Source organism: Manacus vitellinus, unplaced genomic scaffold (genome assembly GCF_001715985.3).
Source record: "Manacus vitellinus isolate BGI_N305 unplaced genomic scaffold, ASM171598v3 scaffold_17_pilon, whole genome shotgun sequence".
NCBI lineage: Eukaryota > Metazoa > Chordata > Aves > Passeriformes > Pipridae > Manacus > Manacus vitellinus.
The window spans coordinates 3809093-3833840 of record NW_021939256.1 but is presented as its reverse complement, the minus strand read 5'-3'; the positions used below and the strand labels follow the sequence as shown (position 1 = coordinate 3833840).

General features: G+C 37.5%; 1 protein-coding gene across 1 annotated transcript in view; it reads right to left on the bottom strand.

Moving 5' to 3' along the window:
* Nucleotides 1-6917: 6917 nt before the first annotated feature.
* Nucleotides 6918-24748, bottom strand: part of ELP2 (elongator acetyltransferase complex subunit 2) — a 37752-nt gene continuing 19921 nt past the window's right edge. Inside the window, exons 11-22 of the mRNA XM_029958895.1 lie at nt 23722-23853; nt 23094-23243; nt 19656-19844; nt 17519-17585; nt 15200-15295; nt 15014-15071; nt 11852-11924; nt 11231-11417; nt 9491-9612; nt 8848-8990; nt 8194-8307; nt 6918-7225 (exon numbers count right to left, since the gene is read on the bottom strand). Of these exons, the coding sequence (XP_029814755.1) occupies nt 7069-7225; nt 8194-8307; nt 8848-8990; nt 9491-9612; nt 11231-11417; nt 11852-11924; nt 15014-15071; nt 15200-15295; nt 17519-17585; nt 19656-19844; nt 23094-23243; nt 23722-23853 (1488 nt within the window). The 3' untranslated portion in view covers nt 6918-7068. The remainder of the gene's footprint in view (nt 7226-8193; nt 8308-8847; nt 8991-9490; nt 9613-11230; nt 11418-11851; nt 11925-15013; nt 15072-15199; nt 15296-17518; nt 17586-19655; nt 19845-23093; nt 23244-23721; nt 23854-24748) is intronic.

Here is a 24748-nt window from a genome sequence, read left to right as displayed (position 1 = left end):
TAGAATACAAAACACAGACAACAAAACACACATAGGAAAAAAAGTCCCATTTTACACTTCAACAAAGTAAAGTAAGAAAATTACCATTTTAAAAAATCTTCTTCAAATTGATACGTTGCAGTGAGGGAGAATATCTATAGCAGACAATAAGACCCTTTGTGATTCAGAGGTGCTCATCATTTTCTGAAGTTTACAGTCAGTTTCCTGACTGCAGTACAAAAACAGAAGAAAGAATGCTTTCAAAATCAGTATGTCATGAGAAATGCTTATCACTGAAACACTGCATTTAAACATCTCAGAGGATACCAAATACCTGTGTTTGACTGATAAATTTCTAATTTATTTTGATTTTTTGGGTATATATGACAGGTGCTGGAAATTCGCACTTATCTTTTTTCTTATATTGCCACCTGGTGGTCCTCGGCATGTGGAAGCAATCAACTCACTGATTTTTCAGTGAAATGACCACAGTTTAGGCATTTAAAATAGCATCAATTTCTTCTCCTCTGAGACAGACAATAAGTAATTTTTTTAATATAGAATTTTTAGGGGTGAGGGGCTGTTTGGGTTTACAACCAACATGACAGCTCCTGTCTGTAGTGCAGTCAGCTCTTAGTTACCTAAACACATGGCTGCTCTGGCCACCCCAGGTCACAGGGAAACAATTAATATGGATTGCAGCTCTGCTGTGGGCTCTGGACAAAAACTTGGGCTGGGTGCCTTGCTCCCTACTGGCAGACTCCCCATGCTCAGATGGAGGCAGGAGACAAACAGAGCTTCCAGCCAGACCCAAACCATCTTATCTTTCTTCTGCCCTTTCCACCGTGCCAGTGGTGGAAACGTGGCGTAAGGACACTCAGTAGTGTGACGGGGGCTCTTTTGTTCCCAGAAGCTGTGTTGCCACATGGTCAGAGCAATGTCTGAATTCACATCTGGCGGAGATGTTGGAGCACACTGCAGAGTGGATACAGGAAAGGCCCAGCTCTGCAGACACAATGTTAAAATCTGCTGCTCTTGGTCACGGGATTGCATTACCACCACACACAGTCAAGTGCATGCAAAGGAATAGTGTAGGAAAGGGACATGATAAGTTTAAAGAAGAGAGAGTTATAGATTTAAACTTCGTAGGGGAGGAAACTGTACAACAGACTTTAGACACAACATTGTAATAAGATGCTACTGTAATGAGACCATGGGTACCTGTCCAGTTGGGAGTTTCCCAATACAGGAAAGGTGATGTAAACTGTTGCAAGTGCGGCAGAGGGCCACCAAGGTGGAGGGAGCAGGGAGCAGTTGCCCTGTAGGGGGAGGCAGAAGAATGGGGCAGGTTCAGCTGGGGAAGAGGGGTCTTTGTAGGCACCTGGTAGCAGCCTTTTAACACTTAGGAGGAGACTGTGAAGATGATGGAGCCCAGCTCTACACAGTGGTGAGCTGAAGGAAGGTAAGAGAGGGCATAAACTGAAACAAGAGAGGTTCAGAACTGAGAGAAGAACAGTTTTCACCATGAAGACAGTAAGCAGTCAAACAGGTTGCTCAGAGAAACTGTGCAGTCGCCACTCTGAGATTTTCAAGATCAGATCGGAAGAAGCTCTGAGCAATCTGGTGTGATTTCATACCTGACCCTGCCTGGAGCAGAAGCATGGAATACAGATTTCCTGAGCTCCCTTCCAATTTTAATAATCCTGTGATCCTATTGCTCTGTGAAACACAATCTTTTTTTATTTCAGGTCTGAGCTAAAAATTTTCAGTACTATTAACCTGTGGAAATGCACTTTTGCACAATTAAGAGGAATTGCAGAATTTCACATCACAGAGCTATGTTTTGAGCTATGACAATACTTTTTACATGAAAAAACACACCAGATTTCTTTTCAATGGGTAGAAAAAGTTGAAGCAGGCCTTTGTTTAGCAGTAGCTAAGCAAACCCGACATTTATACCTTTTTATTAGCTTTAATATTAGCTTTAATATTAGCTTTTATATTATAGTTACAGGTACATTTCATGTACCTGTAACTATAGGGGAGGTCCACCAGCCTGAATCAATGGTCACCAGCTGTAAAGGGGCTCTCACCTTGACTAGTCCCATAGGGTTTAGTGAACCAGAACTGTTACTGAAGGCACAGCAATGTTTGCGATATAAAGAGACTGTATGCACACACCACAGAAGCAGAAGTTTGACCAAAGGATCCCTGGCAGGCTTCTACATTGCACCTTTAGCAACTGTGTCGGTCAGACTGACCCATCCTGAAGACCCACACAGAGCAACCTACAGGCATCTCAGGCACTTCCCTGAACTGCAGCTGTTTCAACCTCGCTGGCTGAACCTCTTCTGCAGAGAAAGAGAAATGTGTGGCACAGCTCAGTGCTCTCTGTGGACACTGGTGAAAACTAGTAGCATCCAGAAATACGAATATAGAAATGCCTGCCATGTCAAAGCAAAGAACTTAAACAGCAGAAAGCTCCCATGCTCTAAGAAGTCCATCTACGCAGCACAGATATTCTCTCAGAAGTACATCTTTATATGATAACTCATAGGAAGGAGACTCTCCAAGATTATGAAATGGAAAGACAAACATAACTATTGTTTCATCTTGAAAAGCACTTGGAAAGCTTCCCTTGAGGGAACTGCAGTCAATTCATTTTTGTGGAGGAGAAAAGTTCTCCCCACTGGCAGGTAGATAGCTTATGCTTCAGCAAGAGAGGAAGGGCGTGCTGCTCACACGTATGCCAGCAATTTGCCGTCAGGGAGAAAGTAGGTAATGAGACTGGACAGACTGTGTAAATACCAAAAGCCCAAAACATAGCAAAGGAAGAATCAGGGACATAGAAGGTAGAACAGAAAATACCAAGAGGATGTTATACTATATATGAATTCTCTTAGGATCCTGTATTAGAAAGGATAGGATTATCTTACAAGAACAATAGGAAGAGAGACGAGGCTGTTGAGAAAATAAGGATTGATTAAGTGAGGATTTAGGGGCCAGCAAGAATGGAGAAGGGACTAAGAAGGCAAAACATCTCAGAAGAAGGGTGGGTGAGAGAAAAGAGAGAAAAGGCTTAGAAAAAAACCAAAATGACGCAAGACAACAAGATCTGTGTTTGCACAAGTTCTTGATTCAAGGGGAATAGCTCCTCTGCAGTAAAAAATCTCTTTGCTGCATCCCTCATTATTTCACTTGGGATCTGCTGGAGTCTATGCTGAAGTCTATCGTAACATGGTGATTACCCTGGGCATAGCACCTCCTCTCATCTGTACAGCAGTAATGTTGGCTGAATCATGCAAACACCATATACATGGTGCAGCTTTCTTAGAGGACTTCAAGTCCAGGGCACATGTGGTTGGCACAGCTACCCCAGGGTACTGGAGCTAACCCCATTATTATGGTACAGCATTGGGCTTTGTCACATGGTCTACCCTTTTCCCTCCAGAAAGAGCAAGTGATCATTTCTAGTTTTATTATTGCATTATTTATTATTTTATTATTGCATTACAGCATAGATCAGTTACTGCAGAAAATAAAATGATGCTGCTAACAACGTTTGTATGTGCCATTGAGGACAAACTGCTTGCATACCATCACTAGAGCTAGTCACACAAGGTGAGAGCAGGAGCCGTGCTTGAGTGAGAGTCTCAGGGGCTGGCAAATGGGGCCCACAGCCCTCCAGGCTCTCTACCAGCAAAGGCAGAAGCAGGATAAGAAAATCGGTTGGTTGGCACGGGCAAAAAGGCAGACCCTGGCTGGGGAAAAGAAGCGTATGAAGGGACGTCCCAGAAGTCTCTGAGGATGTGCCAGTACACAGGGCAAAACCAGGAATGGTTGGAGGGTCAAGGGCTGGGAAAGTCATGGGGTAAACATGCTACCCTGCCATCCCAAAACTATCACTGTAGATCCTGATACAGTACTGCTGCTAAAATAGCAGTAGTAGAGCATCATTAAAATGTGCTCAACAACTCCCACCTCCACCAGCTTCCTAAGGCACTAAAGGCAAATTCTGATTTCTGTCCTGTCAGTGATTTTGTCTCATCTTTTGTACAGCTCCAGATGCTCCCTAAAACAGAGCAAGTAATATTTTTGCTTCCCATTTCAGTTATTTTAAAGTTTCCTTATTTGCAACAGCCACTTCTTTAAAGATTCGATTCTAAATGAGGACACAGCTGCTGCCTCCTCTTTTCTCATCTCTGCATTAGCTGCAATTGGCAGTGAGCCTCAGAGCATTCTCATTTTTTCCCCATTAAATATTTTGGAAAACAGAGATTACTCAGAGTTACCAAAGTGATGTTTTCAATAGCTGAGAGTTCAATAACTGACTTCCTTGAAATTTTCAACAGCTTCTAGTTACTTCTGAAGTCCCAGCCCACAAGACAGACAACAGCAGAAAATTATACTTTTTTTTTTAAGGCTTAGCATGATGTGTAACCTGCTTGTTCTTTCCCATTTCATAACGGAAAAAATTAACACAATCAATAGCAGTAGTGTGTAGGGAGCCTGCCATGTGGAGCCCACGCAGGAGTTCCTATGGCTGAATGTCAGTATCTCTCATCTTCCCAGTTTACACAAACAGCATATTTTGTCCTTCTAATCCAGTAGACACCACAGCATCCTCACCTCTAAAGTCAGTGTTTGCATGCCTTTTTGGTCCAACACTTGAGGATGCCTACATCCTGGACTGAAAGACTTAAGATTGCTTTGGATCACCTCAATAACCATTTGATTTTAGTTACAGATCTCAAATTATAAATAACAAGATCCATGCCATTTCTTGCTTGCTTTTTCATAGATATCTCTCCTGTAAGACAAGACAATCTTCCTCCTTTAAGTCTGACTACATGAAACAGTATGTTCATATCCTTGGCCACAAAGTCTTCTCAGAACAAGCATAAAGCCAGTAAAATACTTTTGATAATGTGCATTCAAAATATTAATGGAATGGTTTTACCTCAAATGTATCCAAAGATATTAGAATATTCTATGCAAAACTTTAGTTTATCCCATCAGTTTTCTCAACTCTACTTCCAATGGCACTGTACAACAAGCAGAGAATTTGAGTGCCACATACATGGCCAGCAGCTCATTTCTAAGTTTTTCTTAAAATGCTGATTTACATGCTAGTTTTAAAAGACTTTAGCGGACTTACTGAGAAGGTAAAGGTGTATGTAAAAGTCATGCCCACTAAATGCTTAGCAAAGATATATGCAAGCAAAGATAATATCATACATAAAATATTAATAATGTGTCAAGGTCTCTCTTGACAATCTCTAACTTAATCAAAAATTAAAAGTGTCTATTATAAACATTTAGACTTGTGAGACCAACAGACTAATCTGATGTATTTAAAGTTGGAACAACGAGGTATTTAATTTGATTGAGTCACAAAAGTTCCAGGGGTAATGGAAAGGATTACTAAATCATCTAACAGCTGATGCTTGTTTAATGACAGCATTTCAGCAAATAAAAGAGAGGGACAACTAATACGATGTTTCACTTTGAACTATACATAAGAATGGCCACATGGCAAGACATACTAGTATTGGAAAGAATTATCTGGTACAATCATCAAATTGGAGGTAAGACACCAAATGACAACTGTGACATAGAATGAAGTTCCACCTTTGGCAGCTTTTTGAAACTTCATGAGTGATAAGTTATATCTTTTGCTTGCCAGGACACGACTGCTTAGAAATTCCCAGACAAGTAAAATACACTGCTCAAATGCTTAAATGCTTAAAGCACACATGTAAGAAAAGCATTGGGTAAAGCACAAATAAAATATAGCAAATCACCTTTATTAACAAGTCATTTTTTATTTCCCTGCCCCCACATTAAAAGTTGATTTTTTAGTTGTTGAAAAATGAAACTGAAAATGAAAAGCTAAAATACAAAATTGTTTAAAATATAAACTATTATTATCTGGAAAGAGCATGGCCCACTCTGAAAGAACTGTACTCTTAATTTGAAGATGCAACACAGTAAAAAGTTAGACACAATTCCAATTACCTCTGCACTACCAGTTCTGGGTAGCAAGTGTTTCTGGAATAACAAGAATTTCATTCTCAAAGTTTAACAAATTTCTGAATTAGACTTTGGAATTAGACACAGACTTGCTGAGGTAAAGGCTTCTTTCTGAAGTACTCACTGTCTTAGTAACATTCTGCTTAAATTACAACACTACTGGACAACTAAGCTAATCTGTTTTCACCAGAGTAGATAAGGAGCCGTCAAAAGTCAGGAAGAGTCCAAAGGCAGTGGTAAGGAATGGCTGCCTCCTTTTAGCTCCTGCCTAGTGATATTTGTAAGTTTTTCCAGTCCAAACTGTAGAGGACAGCCCTCCAAGAGATTAAGAGGTGGCTCTTCTACAGCACTCTCTTCAGAGAGAGCTCACTGGTACACAGGGGAGACACCAGAAGATTTAAGTGGTCTGTGAGTTTGGCTTTAAGCCCCACGTGACCGAGAAGCACAAGCTCAGCACTCTGCACAGCAGAATAAAGGAATAAAATCAAACACAGGCCTGTCCAAGCATACAGACACAACTACTCCTTCTAACGTCAGGTGGCCCTAGACTTGGAACAAGACTGTAATACACATTCAGAAGGCAATCAGAGAAAGCTGTACATTTAACTCTGATCTGTTTGACTGCACATCCTGAAACACGTCAGCACTGGCAAGCCAATTGACAGTAAAAGTTTGATAGGAATAGGAGTTTAAAAAAAATTCAGTACTCCACTTGGAATCCCAAGTACATAACCCAAGTGTCACCAGCTTCCCACCCACCCTTGGAGCCAGTGATTAAAGCTGTCTCATTATCCTCCTCCTATACCCTACCCATCTCCCATGCCTCAGTTCCAGGATATCCACCAACCAAAACATATAAAATATTTCATATTCCCAGAACTGCAGGATTATAAAAATATTTGACATTTCAAACTTCCACCAAAGTTGCTTTAATAAGTTACATGTCAGATGTTTCACTCCCCCGAGCAGAAAACAGAAAATTCAATAATCAAAATGGCTAAAAGTTGACATAAAATATTGTGAATCTGTTTGGCACAGACAGGCCTGCTGTCTTTGCTAAAGAGCAAATCTGTTGACATTGAATACTTTAACACAGTGATCAGCTCCACAACTTGCAAGCTGCAACCACTCGCTGCTGTTCTGATCATTATGTCCAGCTCTGCCTGCATGATGTCTCCAACATAAACGTTTCACAGCAAGAGCATGACTTTGGCTGCAACAAAAAGAAATCCATACATAACTGCAAAATGTCAAACACAGTTGGGCATGTGACTGTAAACATCAACATTCATATAATTAGTACTCTTCAGTTAACACTACCAACTGAGGAAAAACTGATTTGTGACAACCAGCAGGTATTAAATTCTTAAAATAAGTAGGGCCATTAACACTAATGACATTTTATCCTCTCGCTCATCAATAATTCAAACAGCTATTGATTTCCAGTTTTACCACATTAAGCTACAGGTCTAGCATCTCAGTTACTGAGATATGACAGATTTTTGGCTTTTAGCCTACAATTTCCTGTTATCTGGTATCCCTTCCCAATTCACTTCACACACATACAGGCCAAAGTCACCGTCAGCTTTCATTTCTGTTACTATCAATGCCAGTATGTGACAGAAGAATCTAGGAGAGTGCTTCAAGTGAAACATTCAAAGTCTTTCTACAGAGTCTCTCTAGCTGTCACTGCAGCAGCACCGCATAGATCTTGTCATTCCTTTGGTTTCTGGTAGAAGCTGCTCTTGAAAGCTTGCTGTCATCCACTCCAAAATGTTTTGCTGATGTATATAGACAGGGATTCTTTCCCCCGTCTCTTCAGTGTTTTCTATCATCTTATTTTATGACTTTTTTATTTTTATTTCTTTTTAAGTAGGGCCAACAAAGAGAAATATTTCTCAAAGCATTTGCATAGCATGAAGTATTTATTTCGGGGTTTAACCCCCTCTTGTTTTTTGTTCACATTCATGGGTGAGTTTTTTAATACATCTAAATAACCAATATTTTTTTCCCGAGTTTCGCTTTAAGGTATCTTTAGACTGTCAGGGATCAAAGGATAACAATTTTGGTATACAAATAAACCAGTTTCATATCATTTTATATATTACAAGAACATAACTCCAGCACTATTAGTCTCAAGAATAATATTTCATTGCTCCTAACTTACTTCAAAAGACATACCTGTTACCTATCTCAACACATGTGGTCCAGTCAGCTACTGCCAGTTCTTGTCCACTTTGCTTCCATGTGTACAAGACAATCTTCCCATTCTCTAAGCCTACTGCAACAATATATCTATCAAGAGAATAACTGCATTAGTTAACAGAAATTACAGTAGGTAGCTCAGCAAGGCCTAGTTCTAATGCAGGATAGAAAGAAGTAGCACTCAAGTACTGTTTTGCACCTTGCCCTTCAAATCAGTATTTACTTTTCCACAAAAATTAATACATCACAATTGAAATCAAAGCCACTTCATTAAAAAAACCAGCAAAGCAGAAACCTGCAAAATATATTTGCTTAGGAAAAAGTAAGGAGCTTATTACAACATCAGATCAGTTAATACTGTTGGAAAAATTAATGCATTTCAGGTGTGTTCATGCCTTCCTCCCTCCCGCTCCCACTTCCTTTTTTTATTGTTACACTGTTTGGAGAAGTCACTATACAGCTGAAAAGGTGGCTAGGAAGGAAAAAAAAGTAGAGGTCATTCAGTTAAAGAATAGTTGAAATAATTGACAGGTAGATTTCAGGAGCTGTTTAGCCACAGAACATCAGTTGACTATGAAAATATTAATTTCGAATTAAATACAAAATGACATTACAGAAAACCAGCAATACCTTCCATCAGGAGTAAGCACACGGCTGATACTAACAGCAGTTACAGAATCCCCAGCATCTAGTACTGTTGAACAAGGCTTGACTAAATCCAGCATATTCCCTTCAGTATTCACAGATAAATCACACTGGCCCCAGATAACGACCTGTAAGAAAATAGAGTCATCTAGGAATTTTCACTTTGAACTTCTTGTAAATGCACTTACAAAACATAAGGAATAACTTAACTAAAGGAATTCTAGGACACAGAACAAAGTAGATGACCCTGAAAATAGTAAAAAATCTCTATCTACAAAGATTCGTCTTTGCAGACAGTCTGTCTGATATCATTAAAGTTACCGACAACAAAAACAGATTCTGTTATGAAAGTTGAAGAAAAACTTGAGACCCATAGAATTATGCAACATATGCTTGTCTTACTGCATGAAAGAAGAAGGGAGAAAGTCCAACTGGCAGCCCACAGTCTTGTATATACATATATTCAAGCACTTTATTTAGCTTATGAAAGTATCACTGATTTCTGCGCTAAAACACACAATAAGCCTTTTGTGTATTTATAGAAAAAGGGCTCATTAGAACAAAGCATTTGCTAATCTAAAATACATTAAAATAATTCTGGGCTTTCCAAACCTTTAATATTAATTACCTTTTTGTCTCGACTACCAGTAATAAAATACTTGCTATCTGGTGTCCAATCACAAGACCAAATGATTCGACTGTGAACAGCTGTATTTTTGTCTGTGTATGCACAGCAAGCGAAGACTGCTCCTGGAACAAAACATACAGAGCAAAACCCTTGCTTCAACTACTTTACATATTAAAAGTAATTGTTACTCTTACCTAACTTTATGTAAGAACTGCAGGAATACTTGGATATTATTCCATTCCTCTTTAAAGCAACTGGGAATACTTAGGACCATATGGGTATTTTTTGCAACACTTACTACTACTAGTGATAACGAGTAACTGTTCAAGACAGTATCAGTCAGCCCTTAGAGCCCTAAAACAGTAGGAACAGTTCAATCTTTTACACACATTTCTGTTTCAGAAGAATTTAAGTCCAAGTATAACACCTTCGGATTATTTCTATCAAGTTTTTTGTAAGAACACTGACTTCAGAAGTTTTTGAATAGTGCGACATTTACCATGTGTTCACATATTCCCAGTATTTCACCACAGTTCTTATTTACCAGTAAAGCCCCAAGAGCTGAAATTATAATGGTCTAATTGTAAAGATTCATGTGTTCCCAAAGAGACAGGCTGCCATTTCAGCATGTATACAATTAAGAACTAAATCTGATCAGCAGATCATTAAATGGAACTGCTTTTCCTAAGTAGGAAAGGTTGCCATTTTGGAGCACAGACTTTGAATAACCACTTCTGGGGATGCCAATACCAGCACTTTTTTCTTTACACTGATAATGATGTTATTTGTAGACAGAAGGGTTATTGATGAAGAGATGAAAAGAGGATTTCCTCTACTTGCTGTGAGTATTCATGATCCTTATTCTGAAACATTGTGTAACTACTGTGGACAATATGCCAGGCTTTAGAATAGAAGTCTGAATAGAACAGAAATTCAAGCCAGGATACAACTGGACACTGTCTGAAGGGGCCAAAACTCACTGCCAAGTCTCTAGGAACATTCTATAGAGCACAGCAGTGTTTATATGCTATTAAGCCAACAGAGCAACGATAATCACTTTCAGCACAAGCATCTGGTCTAGGATTCCATTAAAGCGTTCAACAGCAATCTCCTCATGATTTTGCAAGGCTCAAAGTCTTAATGAGAGGGTCAACTGAATCCTTACTATCAGCATTTTTTCCAGACAGAGACAGTCCTAGTCAAATTAATCAATTGTGTAGGATTATCAGAATGCCACACTAAAGACAGAGATTAATCCTGTCAAGAGTCTCAAAGTGCCATGTCCTGCAAACAGGGACAAGGCAGCTCTATGCAGGATACGGGTGTAGCAACGAACCCTCCAGCTATGCCTGCACAGAACACCGCGATGAAGGCTTTTCTTGACAGAATGCCAATTGGAAGTTCAGGCATTACACGCCAGCTTGTATACTTGATTTCAATAAGTCAAACATACAATCACATGCAGAAGGCAGAAGAGTAGACTTCATTACATCCATCAATTAAACAGCATTTAAAGCCTGATTATATTCTTCTCTGCATTTTAATTTAATTTCTAGCTTTCCATACATTATTAATTGCATTTCTTAAAACCACAAGAGTCTACAACAATTAATTCTTCAAAGTTGTAAGGAAAATGTCCATTAAAATATTACATCAATTCTCTTTCAAATATTCTGCAGCCAAAAATATTGAACAAACTGCAAAGTCTTCAAATGTGTATATCCACTTTGCATATCTTACCTGACTCAGAGGAGTCTTCTTTCCTCCACAGTGACCAATTCCTGTCTCTAGAAACTGCTAGTAAAAATCTGTCATCAGGAGAAAATGCCAGTTGAGTAACAGTCAGATTGTGAAAAGACAAACTCTGCAGTTTTTTCCAAGAAGTAGTGCTCCACAAAATAATTGCTGCATGTTCTTTTTTGGAAGCCTGTATAGATGGAAAAAAAATATCAGTGAGAATTAATGAAAGCAAATATAAAAATCACACATTTCAAAATACTAAGATGTTAGGGGGCTTGTTTTAAGGCTTGCAATCAAGTAAGATCCAGCTTTCCTCTGGGAATTTTCAAGATTGTTTCACTATTTTTTACTAATGTTGACAATATATCAGCAAGAAAATATTTCAGACCTATATTTGTTAGAATTTATCTTATTAGTATCTTCAAATGAATCATACATAATTTAGGAATAATTTATTTGCATTCACTCTCACCTCTGCAAGGCAACTGCCATCTATAAAAAATCTTTCACATTTATGTAAAAGAACAGAATTCAGCCCAAACTGAATTCTGATTCCTGCTCTGTCAGCCCTAGAAATCTGGTGGGCACTTTTCACTAGATGGTGCTAAAATCTTTTCTTACCTTACATGCTGAAGCAATTACAGTGTTTGAATTATTGCAAGCAACACAAAATATTTCATATCCATGTCCATATCTGAAATACATGTGAAAAGATATTTAACACATCATAGTCATTTTCAGTATTACATTCCAAATAATTCCTAATAATGTTCAGCATTCAGTTTAAACATCTGCATAAATTCTTTCAGAATTAGAAACTGACTACAAAAAAATCTCTCCAGCCCATTCCATAGTCCTGCAGAAGCTACACTAATGATTAACAAAGCAAACTAAAGCAGCATTTAATGTACCCTTATTTTCTTGAAAAACAATTTTAACACCACCAATAAAAATCAGAAGCCATATATTTGAATACCACTGAAGAAATATACCAGAAACACCCAGTGAGTTCTGTGAAATCCTGATTTTTGAACCAAAGGACAAGAATCATGTTGGAAAAGGAAAACACAATGATGAAAGTAGTACTGCATGGCTTACTCTTAACTTGCGACTAGCAGGAATTTTATCATAATGCTTAACTTTAAAGCACATTCCTGGAGATTATTTTGTAGTGGAAACCACTGAAAGTCAATTTTCTAAAACTAAAAAATATTTATTCCATCAAAAGTATAAATTTCCAGAAATTCCATGAAGGAAAAATAACCTGTGGAACAAGTCATGAAACAAGTCCTCGGTTGTTTTGGTTTTATCTCCTAAATGTAGTATTGAAGAGGACTTGACGGAAAGACTTCAAGCTTCTGCATGCAACTTTGTTTTTGCTAAATGGAAGCTCTAAAATGTAACATTTCTTGTTAAATTAACAGAAAATATAAAATATTGGCTTTGGCAAAGTCACATGAGCAGGACTGTCTTAGGTCAGACTGGCTGCCTGTACAGGCCAGTGCTGTCTCCAGTAAAGCAAATTAAGATAGCAGCAATAGGAGATGCTGTCTACATGAGTATATACGCCTTGCCAGTATAGGAGCTCTAGTACCACTCTTTTCCCTGATCCCATACACACAGTCTGATTTCTTCATTATGTAGTACACCACCAAATAAAGGTTCACAATGGAGAGAAGTAACTGCATGAAAGAATAATGAAATGATATTTTCAACCACAAACCGTTTTGCCTTAGCATTGTGCAGTTCATAGCATTTTTTTATGCACAGGTAAACTGACTGGACCTTCAAAGTGTCCAGACAAATGAATACAGTAATTTTCTAGTGTCAAAAAGGATCTCTTAGACTTTCAAGTGTATTACATGAAATGTACATACATATGCAGATAAACACATATATTTATGTCAACACTCACGCTTTAATCTCAGTAGGATGCCTACAAACTCTCTGCAGTAATTTTCGAAGAGGATAAAGATTAGCACATTCTCACAAGATTCACCATATTTTTAAGTTATTAGATTATGTAAAAAATTCAGCAAGTTCTTCATACTAAAACCTCTTCAAGCAAACATTTTGCAAAATCCAACACTAATCCTTCAAAATTTGGTGTCAAGTTAGAGCTAGGAATACACAAATGTCAATTACAAACAAGCTATTTTTAGCAAGTCAGTGCCTCACACTGGTTTTCTGCTGCTATGGCAACTTGAAATCTACATTATGAGTTTTCATGTTACTCCTTTCAAGATTATTCTGAGCAAAAAACCTCAAAGTCTACGAATGCTTTACATCTTCTTGCTCTTGCATAAAATAATCCCTATCATTAGCTGTGTCTCTGAAAACAGAAAAAAATTCTCAGATAAGTCATCTGAAGACCATAATAAAATGGAGTTATTTTAATGAATGCAGGATATACAGGAAGATAGGCAGTACTCCCATAGCAGAGTATCAAATATTAATGTCCCACTAGACTTGGCAAAATGTCAAAGGCAAATGAAGAAAAATCTTGCCCTTGGCTCTGCTTCACTACTTAAACATCCCTTATCAAACTTCTTACGTGCGTGCATTAGCAGCCATAGCATGCACAGAAGAAGCAGTTAATGTAACAGTTAGAATTACAAAGTGTGCAGATATTGTCTAACATCCACCAGCTTTCCTCTCAGGAAACCCTCCTTTGAGTACAAACATAGTAAAAGAGCTTAGAAGTAAGCAAAGGAGATTTACTGCCCAGTTGAAAGTAAAGATGAGCTCCCAGAGAACTTCCCCCTCAGTCAAATGAAAGCAAGCTGCAAAGTGTTTTTCCAAAGCTTTTTATTTCCTGACCCCCAACTGAAGTCACAAAACTAGTAACGTATAAAGGTAGCTGTAATCATCAGCAAAGGCCCAACATTCTTCTTGTTCCTGCCTGAGACCACTCTTTTAGGAGATTCAGATAAAAAAAACTCGTAAGAGATTGAGATTATTAATTTCTTCATGTTGTAGTTTTAAGATTGATACTAAAGCTTTGAAGACTGTGAAGGGATAGCCTCATGTTACTGGGATCCTTAGGGAACAAATTAGGTGACAACCTTCACCTGCAAATTGAGAATTTCAGAAAAGGAAGAAAACATAGCTGAAGAATTCTAAAACTCTGTAACCACAAACCAATTATTATGACCATATAAGTCCAATATCTGCAATCCACAACCACCCTGTCAGCATTTAGTACCCAAACTGGGTTTGTAACCATTTTACTCAACATTCATCACTTTGCTCTACCACTAGGCACATCCTATTTTAGCTGCTGCTTCCATCTATCACATCTTATAACTCTGTTAGGCTTTAGGGGGAAGCTCCTCTATTGATGCCTCAGCCTTTACTTCCATACCAGAAAGACAAACTTCATCTGCAAGCCTGTGCCATGAAGTGGAAAGAAAGCACAAAACTCCTTACAGAGAAGAGACCCTGAGCATAGGCAAGGTTTTAAGGAGAAACAACTAGTAAAATAAAATTGTGACACATCAGTTCTAAATGCCATTTGTGGCACTGTTTCCTAAGTTTTATATATAATTTCCTAATTTTATATACACATAATAACATATATGTTTTATATACATATAATAACATGCATACATGTATGTATTTTATATTTTCTAATTTTTATACACATATAATGTATTTATTTTACAAGTATTTGTAAAGACAAGGCAAATCAGATAGTAAATAGGAAGAGTTACAAGACCATACTACATTAATGTTACAATAGCGTTCTGGAAATTTTGTAATTTCAATAAGGAAAAAACTTACAACTTCTGAATTTCAGGCCATAAGGTATTCTGCAGCAAGTGATCCTCTGATGGAGGTTCTAAAAAACATTTGTACAGTGTATTCAAATTTGGTACTAAATAATCTAAAAATCAGCTAAATAATGCTTCAAGTTTATATCCAAAGAACTTCATTCTCTATTTCCTACAACAGAAATGAATCTCATACCTGTAAGGATCATGGGTTGAAAATAAATCTCAGGATACTGATTCGAAATTGTATTAAATGATTCTTCATCCTCTGCTGGTTGAAGAGCCATATCTCCTATTCAAAGTAAGGACTCCATTAGCTAGAGAACATACTTGAAAGGAGGGAAAACATGAGGACTTATTATACGCATAGAAAGCATGTATTGTTTCTACAATACAAGTAACTGAAACCAGGTTTCCCTGCTTGCAGTTAAAATAATATGATTATTAGAAGCTAGTTATTCTGATGAATGTGAGAATGAGATTTCTAAAAAAGATAAAATCTAACCTTCGAGAATGACCTCTCTCCATCAGCACAGATTCTTTTAGATATTCTTAAAGAAAATTTGATTTGACTGAACAAAGCAGTCACCGGGAGTTCAACCTGTGTTTCCTCAATGTTAAACCTTTCCTTCTGTACTTGAAAATGTTTAAGACAAAAATCTCTGACAAAAGTGATGAGTTCCTAAATTTAATGTAGATCCCTAAATGAAAAGCCATGCTTGAGCATCTACAAAAAAAGCCATGCAAGAGTATCTACACCTTGCAAACTGCAGCAAAACTGCTGAAGGCTCAGTCCTTAGCTTTAGGCAAAAGTACCAGAAGTAACTGAAAGTAGTTAATTTTAAGTTAAAATTCAACTCTGTTCTTCACTCTGACAGTATTAAGAAAAAGGTACAGAGCTGGGCAACAGTTTCTCTCAGACGTAAACTACCTTTTTGCCAAATGTACATCTCAAATACAGCAGTTTCAAAAAGTAGGTATAGAAAAAGAAAAAAAAAAAAATATTATTTTCTCTTTCACACTGTCTTCTCTCTCCTTGAAAATGAAATGAGCAACATTTATCTGAGACCACTATCTGATCATTGGTCACCATGAAGATTCCTCTGTGGTGTGAGAACAGAGGTCTGTGGTGCTTTACCCCAAGCCATTAGTGCTGACAGCATTGGGTGAGCAATGGTGGACAAGGCAGGAAAATTCTATTCATAGGGCTGCTTCTGGGTGGGCCATGTGAAATCAGTGGATATTAGTTATTCTCTGTGAGACGATAGAGAAGGAGGGGGTTTTCTCCTCTCGCAGCAGAAGAGCTCATTAGAAAGCATGGGAAAAAAACCTTTGCCAAAATATATTTTATGAGTTATTTCGAGTATGAGTTGTATTTCAAGTACAACAAAGCTGGTTTTTCTCTCACAAATGGCTTAGGAAAATTTGGCTTATTGCCACCAGAGACCCTGGAGACAAAGCTTATTAAAATGCTTCCCTTTTTAGATCACACCTTCTGAAAAAGCTTTAAGCAGACAAAAACCAGGTCTGACCTAATTTGTAGATTCCACTATAGTGCATTTTTACCAGAGACTTTATCAAAAACCAGACTACCAGTCTCATCCTCACTCTCAAGAAAATATTTTTTATCGCCCTACACAGGTGCTTGTCCCTCCTTCCTTGTTCCCCCACAATGTCATTTCCAATGCCTCTCCAAGAAATTCACCTGGTGCCCCACCAGTCTTTACAGACACAACATTACTTACTGTTGGCTAACTAATTCTTCCCTCCCAATACTTTCTACAAAGCATCATTTACCTGGAGAAACGGCTATTTTCACTGTAAGAGAAAATCTGACTGATTCCCCTCAAAGAAGCATTACTTCTATAAGCTTCTACAAAGGTGATAACATTTGAGGAGAGTGTGAAAAGGACTCAAGAATGTAGCTAGGTATTTTACAGAGTAACTGCAAGTAGTAACAGGTAGTTTTGCTTTAATAACTCTGAACCTAGTTTTCACAGTATGCTATTCAATACTAATTTTTTGACTATAAGTCATTAGTCTTCTTAGGGCAGGGAGGTGGTGGGGGGCAGTGAGCATGGAAAAAAGAAGAAAAATGGCAGGTGAGGAATTCTTATAGTATCCTGCCCTGGCTACTCCCAGATGCATCACAGAAGAGCAATGAGGCTCTCAGGAGCCCTGTTCAGACTGAGTAGGGCTAATTCCTACAGAGGTGCAGGACACAATATGGAGAGCAGAGAAAGCATTTTGGGCTTGCACGAGACATTTGGGAATGTTTAGGGGGAAAAAACAAAGGCAGAGAAAGGGAGAAAAGATCCTCACTCGTGCTTTTATTTTTAAGCACCACATTTAGGTGCTACCAGAGAACTAAACACTTTGCACAATTTTATTTCTAGACTCTGAACTTGCAGTAACACCTGCACTTACAGACCCACAAAAAATATGTACACTAAAACAATCACTTAAAAAACGTTTCCAGATGAAACATCATAACAATTATTTCTCACTGCCATACCTTCAAAAACAGCTTTATTGGATAATCCCAACGCTGGCACAGTTGCACCTTCTGGAAGATCAGATGACTGTTGAATTAAAAAAAAAAAGGTTACACACAGATTGTTATGTAGGTTTGGATTTCAAAGGCCACAGTTTAAGAAATATCTGAGAGTTACTTTCCTAGAGAAGTGAAAGGGGAAACTTTGAAAAACTTCCAATCCTGGACAAAACAAAGACCAGTACTCCACCAGAAAAAAAAGAAAAAAAAAAAAACCAACAAAACAAAACCAACCAACCAACAAAAAACCCACATATCTTTTCTTAGGCCTCAGGTCAAGAGTTTTCTTCATCCCTAATTACAGGTTTTCTTCGACAATTTTATTTATTCCAGCACATACATGACAATTAATCTATTACTGAGAGCACTGCAGATTTTAACACAATAGAACTGGGAATAGTTGTTCTGAGGTGAAATAATAAAGCAGCATTTTGGAAAAGAGAGGGGGGGTTGAGTGCCTGTGACCACAACTTCAAACACAACTCAGTAAATAGCACAGAGATGTGGCTGGAATACGTGCCTGTTTAAAGCAGCACAGGGGAAAGACAAATCATCAGTCAGAAATTACTTTTATAATGGTATAGAGAAAAAAGTAAAAATTTAGAAAGGGTAAGTGAACTTGCGGACCTTTGTGCAGAGATGAAAAAGATTTAATAGCTGTAAAATCCCTTCCTTACAGTGTCTGAAAAGTTCAAAGACTGTTTTACAAAATTAAATCAATAATTTAGGTGACAGCTTAAAATTTATTTATATGTTCATAGTTAGATGAGAAAACATATGACAGACACATACAAGTCTAAGGCCCCTAAAACAAAAATGGTTCTTCATTACAACCCTAAGTATAATACAATCCAATGGATTTGAACTGAATATAATCCTATTCAATCCTTTTTGAACATAAAGGTGGCTTTGTTGGTTTTAAGTACTTTTTGGGGGAAGGCATGTGAGCCAAATTACAAAAAAGCTTACCCACTTTAACGATAAAAAGCTTTCACAGAAAACAATTTCAATAAAGCTACTTAAGAGTAGCTGTATCATTAGAGCTCACAAAGCCTTCCTCTTTAACCAAAGCCCATGTGAACACTTTGAGATATCATGAATCAAAAAACAGCACTCAGACGAAGAGCCGATAAGAAAAGTCTACGTAAAAGTAAAACAATGGTATCTGCCAGCATTATAAGAGCACAGTTTTTTGTACAATGGTCATTAATGCAAATGCTTACAAAGTCTTGTAGAACTAAAGCACTAAACAGCTACTTGTGTGACTTCTTGGTATCAAAAATGATTATACTTGTTTCCCAGATATTTCAGTTGTTAAATTAAATTGAAAGGCCAATCCATCTCCAAGACACTGCACAGAAAACACTGCTTTTGAGCAAGAAATCCAAAGAGAATGCAAGGCACTGTACAGAGGCATCTATCTTGAACAAGGTCTACTCTACAAAATGCAGGGAAAACCAGAATTAGATCTTAATGCAAATGGGGAGCAAAGAAAGGACAGCAATGCAGGACAGCATAGGTACCAACACCTAAGAATTGGAATGTAGAGGCCTCAAAAAAATTTTCAGTGTCAAGAGGAAATTAAGCATGAGCAAGTACATCTTTATAAATATTTATATATAAGAACTAACAACAGTGCTGAAAGCTTTATGCTATTTCCAAGTATACAATTAAAAAAAAACAACTAATAATACCAACAGATAACTACACAACAATAATTACATCCAGCCAGGACTACTACACCCATAAATTAAGGAGAAGCACATTCTCAAGCTTTATTGTTTGCTTAATCCCCAAGTGTGTACAGTGGTCTACATGATCTGACTTACTTAAAATTCACCCACACTCTTTACCATCTTTTGACACTAGGTCTTGCTTGGTTTCAAATAGAACCTGTTTCATATGACAACACCACAAAAGTACATATGCAACAACACACATGGAAGTAAGCAGAAGGGAAAGGAAAAACAAGGTTAAGGTTTAAGAATGATTAAAGGAATTTTTACAGAGTTTAGTGTGATCCGAAATTTTCTAAAGCATTAACTTTATTTACATCTAAGAGGGTCGTCTTCATTTAGCATTGCTTTAGCACACTTACATGGGAGCACAGCTTCTCCATTGAAATACCAGTGATGTTACTGAAATTTTCTATAAAATTCCTGGGAGCACGAAAAACTCGAAGCACTTTTTCATCTGCTCCTGACACAAACTGAAACCGGCCAACCATTGCCAGACAACGCATGTCATATCCATGTACTTGAGGCCTTGCAATTTCATGCCAGGTTACCTAAATGAACATACACAAAGTTAAAACACAATCCTTAACCAGAGAAGCAGTAAGATTTCAAGTTTGAAAAAAGTACTAATCCTTTACTTGCTAACTTCATTAACATAAAGCAGCCTTCTACTGATGTGCATAAAACTGATGTATGATCACATAACATTAGCTGAATACTAGTTTTCCACCACACAATTCCTGTAATTAGTAAACTGTGTCCCTGCACAGATGTGTTTAAGGCACTTACTGTGACTTCTTTATGCTAGACAGTCAGGAATAGAACATAAATTGCCTAAGCAAAAGGAGGATTGGATGCTACTACTTTAGAAACTGTAGCTCTGAAAGACCTAAGAAAGGTAGTGATAATTACCTTGCTTCCTTCATCTGTCTTTCACAAAGCACAGCAGCACTGCTGTTATCAGGATAAAGGTTCCTACTTCCCTCTTTTCTTTAAATACTTGATTTTAGTGAGACCATTTAATATAAGTTCTGAAAAAAAGCTGTCAAAACCAAAATAGTTTCTTGTAGAAAAAATATCTGGAAAATTATAGAAGTGTTTTCATTTGAAGTATTAGTTTTTCCTACTTTTCTATATTCATATCCACTCTTCAAGTTTTAACACAAAAAAACGAGAATTAACAGCTAATCAAAATAGATAGACAAGGTAGTTTTACAGTCATACTAAACAAAGAATATTAGTAAAAAATATATTAAATTATTTAAATTGCTTTTCTAAAAATCTGATTTATTCTACACATGAGAAAATTTTTTTTTCAAAAAACATCTTTGTTTTCTAGCAAATACACTTTCATGAAGAGATTTTTCCGAAGTGTCATTTGTTACTGCTCCTATATGATACTTTAGTTGGAAAAATACAGTGTGCACTTTAGAGTTAACAGCTAACAGAATTAGAATTAATTTCATCAATTAAAATTAATTTAGACTACTTCAGTATTACAATGCCTGTAGCCAAGACAGAATCTACATTGTACTAGATACCATATGAATATAAACAAAGACATGTTATTGACTGTAAACTGCCTCACCCTAAAAATTCAATTGAGCTTTGAATGCTCAAGTTTCTGACAGGACCTAAATGGGAATTTGAGACATCCTACAAAAACCTCATGATTTCACAAGGACTTGATTACTTCCCAATGCAAAAAAAAGCATTCATTCTTAAAAAAAAATAAAATCAAACAGTGCAGAAAGCCCTTCTTACCCTTTACATACTTTAGATCACAGCACATAACAGGAATGAAAAAAAAAACCAACAAAAAACTCAAACCCCAAAACAAAGAGACAGCTGCATAAGTCACACGATCAGCTTCTTCCAGAAAAATCAGGATGCAAATTTGCATGACAAATTGAAGCTGACCATTATCCCCCATTTCTGATATTCTGTTATCAGAATTGAGATTTTAAGAAGGGATAATTATTTGCACTTAACACTTAGCTTCCTTTTTATAAAGAAAAACATGAATTTTGAGCTGTAATACTAACTCTTCATAGATATATGAACCATTCATTGTGTCTTGTTAAGATAAATATCTGATGTCACCTGTTTTAATTTTTCAGATACTAAACTCAGTAAAAAAACTAAGGCATTTTAAAGGCCTGTGTTACCCAAGTTCATAAGCAGCAAAACTAAATGCCTGGTTTTCAGGGTTCAGAAGTCCTGAACAGACTCCTTCAAATGACCCATTTCTATGTCAACCCTCCACTTCATCTCACCAAAAGAATACTATAGCTTTCTCCCATACCCCATGCAGCAAATGCTGACACTACTTGGATGCAAGGTGGCTGCTCTGTGTCAGAACAGAAAGTATAAGAATTCAGTTCACACCAGATTTAGATATGAAGACCACAATCTGTCTGCTAAATCAATTGATTCAACAGTTTCAGGGAGAGCTGATCAGGTAAATCATACAAAGCTCAGTTCTTTCAGAAATAGGATTAAAATTTAGCAAGCAGCATATATAACAAAGAGTGGTACTTCAGTAGGTCACAGAGAAAGTGATACTGACAATTCTTGAAGGCTGCCAACTTACATCATGTGCTAGCCCCGGACTCTGCTTCACTATGTCAAATCCAACGTACTATCTTTTCCACACACAAATACTGAGGCCATGTTGCTGAGAACACAGCTGCGCTGGGCAGGGCATGTCTCCAGGATGAAGGACCACCACCTCCCTAAGATCCTGCTCTATGGTGAACTTGCCACTGGCTGCCACAAGAGAGGAGCCCCGAAGAGAAGATACAAGGACTCCCTGAAACAACATCTCAGCCTTGACCATATTGATTAACATAACTGGTCTACTCTGGCCTCCAGTTGGGAGGTTTGGAGACACACCATCTATAACACTGCTGATGCCTTTGAGAACGCACGCAGGATCACTCTCGAGGAGAAAAGACAATGCAGAAAGAACCATGCCTTGCAGAATATACCACCTAAGGAGTCTTTCTGTTGTGCCTTTTGCAATCAGACATGTCTATCTCGTACTGGCCTTATTAGCCACCAGCGCGCTTGTAACAAATGTGGATAGAGCCCTTCCCAAATCTTCATTCGCGAAGCCTGGCCATGATGATGATCTTTTCCACAAAGCTGCTGTACCCTCCAGATTGGAGATTAAGGAAAAAAGCAGAGAAGGAAACTGGAAATGCCCTTCCTCCAACACAACACTTCTGCACTCCTAGACAGGATTCCCCCCAGCCCAATGCAGGAGGTGTGAGCAAGCACCTGTGCGGTCCTTAGTTTCTGACTGCACTCATGTAGTTCAGATAACCATTCTAGTAAAACAGTCAGTCATAAACAAACTAGTGTAAAAAAAAACATAGTGAGAACTTTTTTTAGATTAACCTTGTGTAAAAAAACCACAAAGTTGAGTTTCTTTATGATTACCTGCAGCAGTGTTTAGCCAATTGTTAAACAACGGCAATAGATGGTTGTTAGAATCAGCCATATATTCCTCCTTCTGAAATACTGCAGAGCCTTTTCCAAGACCCTGGAAGAAGACTAACTGAAGGTAATCTGGAGGTGAACTCAGGATTAAACAGCAGTCATATGTGATTGCAAAAACTCTGCCATTTAATATTTTTACAGTGAAAACAGGACACATTGAATGGTCAAACCAAGCAATTTTAAACAGATCACCTCCTGGGGATATTTAAGGTTTGAGTTATATTCAGGCGACTTATTCCAAACTCAGGACAGACAAGCCCTCTTAACCAAACTCACAAAATCTTTGAAGATCATACCTGTGTCTCTTCTTTTCTTTTCCATGGAGCAAAGAGTCTAGTAGTTTGATCAGAGCCCACACTGATGATAAACTCTCCTTCTGGATCCCACTTTACATCCTCTACACTGTTAAAATGTCCTGAAATCACAACTTCTGGAGTCCATTCTTTCTATTAAAAAAGTCACCCAAAGAAGCAAGGAGTTTTCACTTGACTGATTGGCATATTCTAACCAAAATAAAAGAATTGATGTACTTTCTAAGAAAGCAAGAAAAAGACATTTGTAAACAGCAAATTATTAGAACTCAAGAGTGACTAAAGAGATACAAATACTGATTTATTGCTCCAATCTAAGAGAAACTTGTGTTATTGGTTCAGTTGTAAACTAAGCAAACCACAAATGAGTTCAGTCTATTCAACTGACTTCATGATTCCCATAGGTAAGAAACAGGTTTTAGAGCCTGGGAGATTTCAATCTCCCTTCTGTGCAGGAGTGAGATTCCTACAATATTATGTTCAGAGAAGGACTATTTCAATCATTAATTTTAAATTGTACTGTTACACTTTTCTATTAATAACAGAAACTTACCTCAAGTGACATAAAAGCATAATTCTTTTAAGTAATACTACTAACAAAAAACCAACATACCTTATTAACTGTAGCCTGTTTCCAAAGATGTAGTGCTCCATGAAAAGCATGAGCAACGATCATCGAACCATCTGGACTAAAGTGGCAGTCAAAAAATCCAAGAGTATTGCCACCCACTTCACCTACCCGTACCTGAATCAGAAGTGAAATATCTATGAAAATGGTCTTCCACTCATAGGAAATCATTCTTATTTCATGAGATGAAAATTTACCTACAGACAGAAGTTCACATTATGCACACAAATACATTTAAAAAATATTTTAATTGCAAAGTTAAGAACTGATCTGAACTTCAAGCTGCACACTTGTGGTCAAACCAATGGAAATAGAACGTAAAATGAAAGAATAAAAGAATAACAACTTGCTACAAGCTTTACTGCACAACCCATTTTTAGAAGCCTGTAAATTTAGCCACAACTAAGCATTACAACTAAAGACATCAAATGGCATCTCCATGTGATCACTTGATTATGAACTAATTTCTACTTCAGTACAAAGGCACAAGAACTTTTCAGTGAAACAGAGGAAAAATAAATACACTACTGTAATTCTCTCTTTTTCACCCAAGAGAGGATTAGAACTTCCTTTGTGACAGGAAAGATCACAAACAATGGTTGGCATAACCCAACACAAACAATTTCAGCTGAACTACTGTAATTTGGAAAAGCAGGTCAACTGAAAACAAAGACATCAATCAAAGCACTAGAGAAATCTTGTCATACCACTTGTTTATTTAGGATGCTCCACATTAGAACACCTTTCAAAATACTACAGTGACATGAGTATTCAGCTCGAATGGAAGACAAACCTAATGACACAGCCCATGAACAAGTTATTGTGAGTAAAACCAAGCTTATGAATTTCATGTCAGCTGCTCTGCAGTAACTGCTTGGGTCACATTCCCACAAGGATTAACTGCAAATAGTTCAGGAAAGTTTCTTCCTCCTCTTACCAGGACTGCAGAGCATGTGTAACTATGCAGCACCTTTTTTGCTATACTATGAATGACAGTTGAGCACAAATACAC